Source organism: Polyodon spathula, chromosome 23 (assembly GCF_017654505.1).
Source record: "Polyodon spathula isolate WHYD16114869_AA chromosome 23, ASM1765450v1, whole genome shotgun sequence".
Classification (NCBI taxonomy): domain Eukaryota; kingdom Metazoa; phylum Chordata; class Actinopteri; order Acipenseriformes; family Polyodontidae; genus Polyodon; species Polyodon spathula.
This window is the reverse complement of record NC_054556.1, coordinates 22,035,354-22,047,604: the sequence shown is the minus strand read 5'-3', so window position 1 is coordinate 22,047,604 and position 12,251 is coordinate 22,035,354. Positions and strand designations below refer to the sequence as shown.

The window sequence follows — 12,251 nt, the reverse complement described above, 5'->3', positions numbered from 1 at the left end:
TTTTAGCTAATTGTTTTGTGAAATATTCTGTATCAGTAGTTAGCTTCATGGGAACAAAAAACCCAAACACGTCCAGAACTACTTCCAATGGCAATGCAACAAGTGGATTTTAAAATGGCTACCACAGCATGCTGCCTACTATAAAGGAAGCAGACACTCGTGTGTCGTTGAGAAAATGGCGTTTTCTCTGTGCAGGCAAGCGCGGGCAGGATTATTAATCACAAACAGCAAGTCTGCCACGTAGCGCACTGAAATTTAACCGGATGAACCACGGGAAGCAACATGGGGCCAGTTGTTAAACACACTTCTTTAAAATCACATGATCTCGAAATGCAGCATTTATGTGAACAGTATTTAGGTAGTCGGAAAACTATTGATTCTGTATCTATCTAACCCTCTCTATACATAAATGTTTTAACGTTGCAGTACTGTGTTTCAATTAAACGTGCAGAAAACGACACGTGGTATAGAACACAGTTAAGGACAAGTTAATTTATACACACCCGCTTTTTCCAAATTTAAAGTGTTTTTTTGTTGTTTACGACAATTTGTATATGACACAGATACTTTTTGATGTACCATAGTTTAGTCAGCGACATTAACGTCCTAATCGATTAATCGTTTGTATTAACTTTGCATTTAGGCAAGCCAAATCGCAATATTTAATATCGATTAAAAAAAAACGTATAGTTGGAATGGTAACATGTATTGTACAACTACATAAACCCTAATCTGTCAAATTTGGATCCACAACCATAACACGCCGCTAATACTACACTTTTACGTTATTTTTATCGTGTAATTTACGATACTTAATCTGTAGACTGGTGTCAGCGCTACAATACGTTTTTATTACGGGTTTTCTTGTACAGCACTAGCAGGTTATATGTGTTTCAAGCGAGCTGTTGAAGTCTTAAATTACATTTGTTAGTGTGTGTTTGTAAATAAATCGTGGTGGTTACATTTGAACAATGGCAGCTAATATCATAGCAGCAATCTAAGCGAGCGCGCTGGATACATTGCTAAAAAATAGTGCAATTTATAGGTGCCTAGCAAGTATTAACACATCTATCATATAGATTAGCCTAGACAGGCAATTATTGTACGTTTCGTGAACATAGGTGCCGGTACTTACGTAACGTGATATAATTTTGAAATAATTTGGTATGCTAATACAATACGTTTTTGTTATACTAGCATGGTGTTATTAATGCCCTCGCTATTATTATTATTATTATTATTATTATTATTATTATTATTATTATTATTATTATTTATTATTATTCATCAAAACGGCTGCCAATTTCAAGATTAGCCAAGTGCTTTGCACTTCCGTCTGCTCCATTTTGTGTCTCCTGCTAATCACATGTCTCAGGCTAGCGCTCTCAACCGCCATTTCCCACCCTGTCTGACATGATGTGTCCATTGGTATACATGTCAACCAGTGGTGATGGTCTGTTGCAATCAATAATTATGGAGCTGTATCTTTTACAGTTTTTTTTAAAGAATTTAAATTACAACGGCCAAGGTTTTGATTCTTTTCGCGCTATACTAAGCAAATAAATGTTCGTTTTTTTATTATTATTATTTTCTGGAATAGCTGCCACATTATAAAATTAGCATACATCTATATTTCTGTGTGTCACTGCTGTTCAATAATGCAGAATATTAAAGTCGTCAATACAAAATATCCGTTTGATCTGTAGTGCTTGATGAACATAAACATGAAAGATGTGCATAATAAGTATAATGCATGATAGAATACATAATGTAATTAGGGTACAGTACATGATAAATAAACAACCCTCATGGTTTATTTTGAAGGTGACTGTTGTGCAGTCAGTATGCATGCCAATACTCTGCTATCCACAGCGAATCTCATGCTCATGTTAGCCTGCACTGCAGTAGGTCTTTTCACACTTAAAGCCATGGCCACTAATGAAGCTACCATCCCCTGAGTTGATAATGACTCGCTACACCTTGTTAAATGAGTTTTAGTGAGCTGTGTTTTACAACCTATGACGTCTGAGGGGGTGGGACTGCTGGGTTGAGGGGATGCAACCTCAAGTATCTGCACCAGTTAAAGAAAGCTCTCAGTTTGTACCTCAGGGGTACTGTTTTGAGTTAACATCAGCTGGGAATTAGGTTGCCACCTCTGTGGCACAATACAACATTTCCAATAGGAAGAATTGATAACACCATGTAACAATTTATTTATTTTTTTTGGTTCCTGGGTAGTAAGTGTTATTTCCCAATTGCTTATGCCTCAAAAGTATAGAAAATGGCTATTATTCCCCACAAACTTTGCTTTTGTGACCAGGACAGTGATATTTCAAAATATCACTATTTCCAATGGGAAAACGGGCAAATGTGTGTCATTTCGTTCACATAAAGTCAGAAAAAAACAACATATGAATCCAAATTAACATGTATTTATACTAAAGTAATACAAAAATGACTTCAAAAGATTTAGAAATAAGTAGTTTTTCGAGATTTACGATTATACTGTATTTACATTCATATGTTGTTTTTTCCTTACTTTATGTGAACAAAAAGACACACGTTTGCCCATTTTCCCATTGGAAATAGTGATATTTTGAAATATCACTGTCCTGGTCACAAAAGCAAAGTTTGTGGGGAATAATAGCCATTTTCTATACTTTTGAGGCATAAGCAATTAGGAAATAACACTTACTACCCAGGAACAAAAATTGTGTTACATAGTGTAATATTACTACTATAGGATTGACAACCAATCCATAGTGTGTGTCTATTGCAGTAGTATTGTATCCTGATTTATTTCACTTGTGCTCAATTTATGGTCCTGGCATTTAATGTCCTGGGAAGGCATGTTGAATTCCCGGGACACCTTCCTCCAGACCAGGATGATCCAGGGAAAACAGAGACAGATGGCACCCCTTTCTGATGAGGGTTAAAGAAAGGCGTTGAAAGGGTGGACAGAATTTCTCATCGCTGAGGTGAAATGAAGCATAAGAGACCAGTTTGTCACCGGACATCTTTTTTCAGACAGTTGAAGATTGTGGCTGAACAGTATTCAACACACAAAGACTGAATGGAGCTGTATGGGTCAGTTTTACCAACTCTCTAAAAATAACGCCATCCACACACTGTACAGTTTAATAAAGTACATTATAATCAAAATGACTGAATGCTGAGAGTCAAGTCAAATCAGTTTTATTTTTGCAGGATCAGACCATTTAAATCATTAAAGATTTTACAATGACAGGCTATCAAGCCGATTTAGCACAGCAGGGTCCTGCAACATATACATATATATATATATATATATATATATATATATATATATATATATATAAAAAAATACACAAAAGTACAAACATTATAAAAACAATACAATAATGCTCACAACAGTCTGTTGAAGAAGTGTTTAACTTCAAAAGGTTTCATTCTTAGAATAAAACAGGAGACTACTTGAATTCCACTACCAGGATTGATAAACCAAGCCCTTGGAAATACAGCTAAATATGAGAATCACACAATAATGATACAAACATTTTTAGAATGCCTTTACATTCTGTTTCTCAAGTTTGAAATGGTGTAAAAACATATAACGTACAAAAATACTTGTTTAATCTAAACTATGGTATTACAAACCTTACTAAGAACTTGAGAAGCATTGTTATGAATGCAACCCAGTTACCTATTGAAAATATTACAGTATGCGCACATGTATATAAAAATACAGGTCTATAAAACAGAAGTATTTGTATTATAACAATTAGCACCAATAAGAGTAAAATGCCCTAACCCCACTTAGAAAATAAAACTACAAATGCAACAGTATTTATTGCTTTGAAAGAAAAAATAACATTCACTTGCAATTTGGTTTTCAAAGAAAAGACACCTGGTCATCTACACTATACGAGGTGGGTATATTATGATCACGCCAAGCACATTTGTCTGCTAAAAAGCATGGTCAACCACCAGCTAATTTACGTTTCTATCTAGATCACATTAACTACACACTGTGATATCTGTCTATAAATTTAGACTGTTCTCTAAAATATTCCAAATCGTTACCTCTCAGTGTTAAATGTTCAGAAATCTTTCTTTTTTCATGTTATAGGAAACCTTTCTTAACAATACTGTATACAGTACTTACATGTTTTAAGATAGATTGACTAACAGCGGTTTATACAGAGAGCCTTACACTACAATAAATGCAAACACAAGCTCTGGTTCAAATTTGCTTCTTGAGACTACAGTAACAAAGGGATAGCGATTGTTGATATGCTGATATGAGTTTGTGCTTCACCACCGCGGCTGCTCTTAAAAGGGAAACACCAACTTGTAAACATTTTCAATGCAGTACAAACATGTTTTAGTTCAAACGTGTTTAAGGCACTGAATGGCAGAAAGTTCTGCCTCTTTGGAAACGGGCATCCCTGGCGGTCCTTTGTTGAATAAACCAAATCACACTCCAGGACAAAGTTTTGCAGCATTATTTTCTGACTTGTTGATTTGTTAACATTAGCACCCATTTTTCTAAATCAACGGGGCAGCCAATAAACCGCAGTAACCTCTTAGCCCTATACAGTATTATAAAAATTATTATTATTATTATTTCTTTTTTTGCACATCGGTTATTTTAAATATCCCACACAGACAGTTTCAATGTAATGCAGTAGTTGCTTGAACATGTTGGCTAAAGCCATGAGGTGGCAATTGTATTTATTTACATCTTAAGAAATGCCTGCAATTCACTGAGTACTGCCTGACTGGCAACAAGCACCCAAAGACAAAGCATGTCACGTACTGGACCACCCAGTAACTTAATGCTGGGTTGCGGTTTTTAAATACTGGTTCATTTTTTTTAAAATTTTCATTAAAAAAAAAAAAAAAAAACTTGTTTAGCTTAAATGGTTTAAATGTTAATATTGCAATAAGTTAATAAAACTCTGTATGCTTACATTTTGGCTGGTTTCACCTAAAAACATGAGGTTTATTTGACATTATTCACATTCAAACTAAACAGTTGTGCTTCCAAACAAAAACATATGGTACCCTTGAGAGTAAGTATCCTCTATATTTTGTTGTCCGAGTTATAAAGAAATCCGTTTCACATTATGATAATGGTGATTAATCTGTCCAGTGTGTGTTTTCTGATTGCCTTTTGGGGCATCACTCTAAACATACTGACCACGGTTAATTACTATGTACTTGGAATCAAATAACAAACAAGTTTTCTATGGTACCACAAGGCACTTTCGAGACACTGTCGCATTGACTGAATGCATGCTGTTAACATGTGAATCTACTAGATCCTTGCCTGGTTGACAAAACAGTTAGTTTTATATGAATACAGGCAGGATTAAAGTGTTTGTAGTTTAACATGATGGTGAAGGAGTGTCCACATTTTCTGGCTGTTTGTGATCACCTGAGAATAGAGAGTTTCTGCAGACACATTAATACAGAATATACTGATACTCAAGCTGCCTCATGTAGATTTAGTGCTTGAATGACATTCAAATCACTACATATTAAGACATGAGTGCTGCTATAATATTGACTTTATCCAGCTTGAAGAGTCACCTTACTGTGAATCAGATCACCTGTACCGTCAATAACACTTACAAAAACGGAAACACACGTGGGAACCTCATGAGGTTCCAAAACTGACGAAGACACTGAGCAGAAAGGTAAAGAAAGTTGTTTTCATTACCTTGAAACACAACCCCTGTTCAATACACTCGGCCCAGCCCTCCCATTGCCCGCTGGAAAATTATTTTCTGTTTTTAAGAAGTTGGATGTAACAGAAGCAGCAGCGCAATGCAGTGTTTTGTTGCATCTGTACATCAGCTGTTGGGGTTAGTGGTTTTAGAACCCCTGTGTGTTTGTATATTAGCTGTATTCAAATACAAAAGGGCAAGTAGTTGACATGAAGGTAGCAATACTGTTATTATAACAATTTCACCTCCTGGCTGTTACAACCCAAAATGAATCACAGAGAAGATTTTTGACAAAGCCCTAGAGGTTTAGGGATCAGTCTGCTTTGTAGGATGGAGTCTGTGTCAGATCTGGATGTAATCCAACATGTAGGCAGTACCTTTAAATAAGCCAAAAATATATTTTTTTTCTAGCTGGTAGAACAGCATGTTAACTAGAATAAACTGGCACCTATCGTCTTGTCCATAATCTTGTAAGAAGTCGGCTATCAGCAGGGGATGTGCAAATGACCAGAATATCTCTTTCACCTTTCGCTGCAGATTTATTTTCCTTCTCTTTAGCTCTTTGTTGCCAATTGAACAATTCAATTATCTTGTTGCAGATTTTTTTTTTAAATTGAAAAGCAGCATAATGTTCTGAGGTACGAATATACACAGTGAGATATTAGATCGATTTCCACATCGCATTGTTATCCTATTCCACTACCCTCAATAAACTATATACGTTTTGTTAACAATGTAGAAATATCTTAAGGTCTAAAAGGACCAGTAATGTTTTCTTCTTCCTAAAAACACTTGAATGATGAACAAGTAGACAATCTTTAAAAAAAAGGCTCATTGGTCTCTATTCACAAGCAAAGTAGTCCTTAAGAGGAGCAAAGAGGTGTCGGATGACTGGTACACTCCAGGACCGACCCAGCAGCTTCTGTCGCGCACCCCGGCCCATGTTGGATAAGTCAGTGTAGTGCACCGGAAAGCCAAAGATCCTGCGGAGTTCAAAAACAGACATGGACGAGAATGTAAAATGGGCTAGAGTATGGCTTATACAGTGGCTAAGCTATTGTTGTGTCATGATTTCTAATCTCGGCAGGATATGCTGGCTGATACCAACACGCTAGCGCTGCACAGTATGCTTTACCTTTCCAGCTCCGTGCACCACAGGATGTCTTCCTTTCCATTCATCAAGACAGGGAAATGCTGGTCTTTGCCCTGCTTGATGGAGTTGGACCGCGTCGTGATGGTACGCACCTTTCCGAACTAGAGAAGAGAAAAACACAAGAATAGGTTCCGGTAATTCCCATTCACAAATCTGCAGCAGCACTGCCAACCTTAACCTCAGTAGTCGAGAAACCTAGCTCAGTCCTGCCAATATTATTTTTTGTAACTGAGTGTGTATTTTGTATCCTTGTGTGGTGCTAGTTTCCCCTGATTTGCTCCTGGCTCCAGATGCAGGCGTTTATTGGTGGAACCTAATCTGCACTCTGATTACAGTACAGCAGTGAGAACAACCCTGTCTCATTGTTCTGGTCCTGAAAGGACAGCTGCCTTGGAAGCACTGTATAGGCAGAAAATCCCCTGGCTTGTGGTCTTTTTACCTGATTCTTTGTAATGAGCTTGTAGAGCAAGGCAGGGCTTTTACTAGCTGCAGACTGAAGAATCAATCAAAACTATGCACTGCTTAATCTCTTATACAATAAACTACACCCTACACACAGCTTTGTAATTAATTTATTTTGAAATATTTTACTTTGTTACACAGCTGTTTGCATGAATAACCCAGTTTATGCTGTTGCTGTGGATTTTGTGCTCTAGAAGAAAGTGTGTGTGATGATCCTGTACAGAATTACCTTTGCTATCCTCCCATGCTCTAGGCAGTCCTGAAGCTGAAGCTTGTCCATGCCTGAAGCACACAGGGGCCTGTAGAGGGACACAGCACAGTTTAAAGGTAATATTGAGGCTATCTGGCATATGATATACATAGTAGATGTGACCCATATTTACACCTCTTAATCCTGCACTGTTCTTGTAATACAGAAAGAACATGAACAGGTTCAAATGCACTCTAACACTAATTGGCCTTGTGTAATAGGGATATAGCATGTATCCATGAATTGTGATACTTTCTTTACACGAGGTGTCGTATCATAATAGAAGTATCATTAGTACTGCGATACAAGAGCACAGCTTCGCTCATTATAGATCAATAAAGATTACAAGCATGTGGGACAATGAACTGAAAGGAATGGACCGCTGATAAAAAAAGGTTCACAGGCTTGGTAACGCGTACCTGTTCATTCCAGGAAGGTTGCCCCAGAAGTATCGAGCTCTATGTGCAGCTGACACCTCGATGGCATTAATCATTACCGGGTTGCACTGTAAAGCACAAGCACAGCAGTCAAGTTAGTTCATGTCTTAATAGTCTCCCACAGCACTGGGTAACCCAGCCTGTTAGAAGATGGAGCTGAAACACTATACTACATTCAGGAGTGTTGACAGGTCATTTATGGAAGAAAATAAATAAACTACCCCACAGAAATAACTGAACTTAGACTTGCTACAACTACATTGTTTCTTACTAGCTTCATACTGCTACAGTTGTTTAAAAAAATAGCTTTTCCTCCCAGAAATACTGGGGCACAATCTGAGAAATAGTGAGGTTTATCTAACAACAACAAAAACAACATTACAAACCAAAAGGAAACACGCCACTGCATTCCTTTAGACAATGTCACAGGAAATGGAGGCTGCCTAGTAAGTCTTACCTCCAGAAAGCGAGAAATATCCCTTTTATCATTTACCCCCATGGCCACCACGTTCTCGAACAACCAGAAGAACGGCCTGTCATCTCCTTCTTTCGGTTTAGCAGCATTCAGCAAACGGTAAAACTCAAAGAAGAGCCTTCCTGTGCCCTCTGAAGCAAAGAGGATGCATGGGTTTTTTTTTTTTCAATTCAAAGCATTTTCTAGCGCTTTAAAGGGAGAGTGTTCTTACCGTACAGACCCTTTCTGGCTGGGTTTACTATTGAGAGATCATTGCAAGGACTTCCTCCGATCACCAGATCAAAAGGACCCCACTCTTCAAGCTGCAATTCAGGGGTAACACGGGATCACCACAGGGACAGCACAGAAACGCAAAACAAGACACACAAAAAACAGCTGATCAGGGTTTCTCCAAACCCTTTTTACTTAGTAGAAAAAAAAAAATCTAAAAAGGATCATGCTAATTCAATTGAGTTTTTAGCTGGAGGGGAATGTTTATGCTACGTGGAGTAATGCTCATAGACACTGGGCTGACGCAACCTTATTTGGAGATGAGCCTGTGAATCTCAGTGAGGCACTAGATCACAGCAATTTCGCAGAATGGATTCGCCTGTGTACTGAGCCCACCCAGACCGGTTTACACCTCTAAGATGTGAACTAAGCATTGCCCCATAGGAGCAGAAAATAGAAAACCTGGGACGTCTGCCAGTACGGAACAGCTGGTCTCATATCAATAAAGGACATTTGTGAGCAGTTAGGGAAGCGTCCAGACTCCCCATAGGGTTCAGTGTGGAACAAAGGAAAGTCCTCCAAGATTCACAAAGAAGACTCCAGAGGGGGCAAATACACCATTAACAGGGCTTACTAGGAACATGGATGCCAGAAAGTCTCAGAAAGAGACAACGGCAGATGCTGTTTTATAATGAGATCAATTAAGCAATTAAACAGAAGACGATACACTGCAGTACAAACAGTGCAGGAGGCTTGATTTGCCAGCAGACACTGTCGTTGTTTTTTTAATTCCTAACTGATGTCCGATTGCAATGTGAACACCTAGGAAAAATGATGATATTAGGCATCCCTCAGTTAGCTTTTTACCTTAAGGCAAACATCAAATAAAAAGGCTTTAATAAGACACAAAGGTGGTGTGTAGTGAATCTGCTCCACGTACTTGTTTCCTTGTTATGTTCCTCACATCATGCACATACTGAATGTTTCCTTCATGTCGGACCACTCCCACTGAAATTGAGTCTTCACAGACCTCAGAGGCGATGTACTGGTCAACCTTAAAGCCAAGATCCTTTAAAACTAAATACCCTGCAAAAAAAAACAAAAACAGAATGGCAAATGAATAAAGGAAAACAATCCAGTGCTCAGGGTCCTAATGCACAGGACTGAATGCACAGGACTGAATGCACAGGATTGAATGCACAGGACTGACTGCACAGGACTGAATGCACAAGACTCTCTCTCTCTCTCTCTCTCTCTCTCTGTCTCTCTCTCTGTCTCTCTCTCTCTCTCAGATTTATAATTCACTGCTTATTCTATTGACAGACACATTTCATCTTGCCGTTCCCATCACTCACCAGTGGCAATGCCATCAAACAGTGACAGCACTCTTACTGGCCGTCGCTGCTCTGCAGGAACTGCTGTGTACATTTTTGGGCTTTCCTGCAAAACAGTTAGAACAGTTCAAACCACACAGGGCATATTTACTGCAAAGCATTTACTTCACTTTTTAATTGCCTCTTATTTTTTGAAAGAGGTGAAATGCAGTTTCATTTTACAAAACCAGAAAGAATGGAGGAAACGCTTTGAAAATATGAAAATAAGTGAGAGGGGCTGTGGATTTGATTTGTCTTTTCTGGACAGGTTTTTTTTTTTTTTTCACACTTACAAATTCCTGCCCGTTGTCATTGACGAAGAACTCCTGCAGCTTGATGCTCCAGTCATGTCTCTGTTTGAGGGCACCGTACTGTTGGGCTGGCTGGCACATGTAGCATCGCCACGGGTCCAGCACCTTAGCGTTCTCTGAGGCCCCGGGGCCCACTAGGATATCTAGACAGTCGACACAGAAACACCTGTGCAAGACGGGGGAAGGACTGTAATTAAGATTTGTTGCAGATATTGATAGGGATTCAAACCACGCCCATGTGAGCCCACTCTATGCTATGTGAGCCACTGGGGACACATCTAGTTAAATGATGTAGGGGAACATATGTGAACTTGAACAGAAAGCATGAAGACATCAATAAACTCACCTACAGCAGTTGGCATTGCCACAGAGCAACACTTCCTGTCCTCCACAGCACACAGTGCAGTATGACTGGTACCCGTCATCATCATACATGTAAGAGATTTCTAGATAGATATCCTGTAGAGACAGTGGAGACCATTCTGTATCAATCGTAACATTAGTCAGCAGGTTTCACGCGACTTTATGACGCACGATTGGTTAATTCTATAGGAGATGCACAACGTTTGGCCACAGCTGTCACTCCAAGGCTGCCCTGCTGAAAGGAAATCTGACTGTGTGCTACCAGCTGCTGAAGAGCTGTTCTTTAGCACTTCTGAAGCTGTAAAGGTAACTGTCACAGTCTGGCTAACACTGTCTATTGCTCTAAAGACTACCAGCAAGATTTTGTCCTACCTTGCATGTTTGGCAAAGGCCTCCTTCAAAAAGTGGATGAAAAGTCACTACTCTCGTTTTCCCACAAGATAGGCAGAATTCTAGAAAAAATAAGAGAAACACATATCTACATTTATTCAAGTTTTCTGTCTCATCTCACCAACAGGGACAGACCCAGCAACCACAGTGCAACTCAACACACAGCTAGTCCTGTTATAGTATTAACGAGGGATAATTAAGGATGGTCTGTGAAATGCTGAAATAGTTATAATGAAGACATATACATATCCACAGCAATAACCTAAAGATTTAAAGTACAGTGCTTGAGTATTACAAGGTCTGCAGACCAAATGTTTTTCACAAGACAAAAAAAAAAAAAAAATCACCATTACCTTCTATACTTCTGTTATTCTTCAAAACTTCATGGACCATTTGTTCTGGAATCAAAATGAAAAACAAGAACTTTAAAAAACAGTAAAATCAATGTATTGCACCAGTTCTTGAATTCACAGCTGTGTACAACACACTGGTGTATATTTGAAAGGTCTTATCAGTGGAAGATCTTAATACAGACATCCTAACATGTATAAGCCTGTTTTTTTGCAGACCTAATTTGACAGTAAGTAGTAGTATTTTTATTATATGTTGTAAAGCTGGGTTAATAAATTACCCCAAGAAAAAATACACACACAAAAATCAGTCTTTAAGTCATACAATATATACCCCCATTACCTGTATTTATGGCACAATCATGTGTAGATACTAGGGGTGTGCTAAGAAGTATTTAGAGGCAGGAATTAAATAAATACATTCACTGGTGTGTTGATTTCAAAACAAGAAAAGCTGTCCTTCCCTCAGCTTTAAAAGCCAGTTGGAAGCAAATTCTCTCACCCAGGGCACTGACATTTCTACTGCTGTACCAGGGCCATTAAATACTTCTTACAGGCAACAATGACTATGACTATTAGCACACCGCTAGTAGACTCAGCAGAGAATGAATAAGGAGCAGGATTGATGATCCAGTGCTTACCTCTACTGTAGTGTTCCTCGATCCCCACCTTGTTTTTGTACAGGTTGGTTTTCTGTTTCTTGACCGGGGGGTAATACTCCAGGATGCTGACCTCCAGAACACGGTGACTGAGGGACCCGTTCTCT

The 12,251-nt window shown here is 38.6% G+C and overlaps 1 protein-coding gene across 4 annotated transcripts in view; it reads right to left on the bottom strand.

Annotated features, from left to right (window-relative positions):
* Positions 1–3,377: 3,377 nt before the first annotated feature.
* LOC121298218 (DNA (cytosine-5)-methyltransferase 3B-like) overlaps positions 3,378–12,251 on the bottom strand; it is a 35,600-nt gene continuing 26,726 nt past the window's right edge. For all 4 annotated transcript variants that reach the window (XM_041225197.1, XM_041225200.1, XM_041225198.1 and 1 more), the window contains 13 exons: positions 12,127–12,249; positions 11,489–11,533; positions 11,118–11,197; positions 10,729–10,841; positions 10,365–10,548; positions 10,054–10,138; positions 9,639–9,784; positions 8,700–8,790; positions 8,471–8,619; positions 7,996–8,081; positions 7,556–7,625; positions 6,847–6,965; positions 3,378–6,694 (listed from right to left, as the gene is read on the bottom strand). In XM_041225197.1, coding sequence (XP_041081131.1) covers positions 6,553–6,694; positions 6,847–6,965; positions 7,556–7,625; positions 7,996–8,081; positions 8,471–8,619; positions 8,700–8,790; positions 9,639–9,784; positions 10,054–10,138; positions 10,365–10,548; positions 10,729–10,841; positions 11,118–11,197; positions 11,489–11,533; positions 12,127–12,249 — 1,433 coding nt within the window. In that variant the 3' untranslated portion in view covers positions 3,378–6,552. The remainder of the gene's footprint in view (positions 6,695–6,846; positions 6,966–7,555; positions 7,626–7,995; positions 8,082–8,470; positions 8,620–8,699; positions 8,791–9,638; positions 9,785–10,053; positions 10,139–10,364; positions 10,549–10,728; positions 10,842–11,117; positions 11,198–11,488; positions 11,534–12,126; positions 12,250–12,251) is intronic.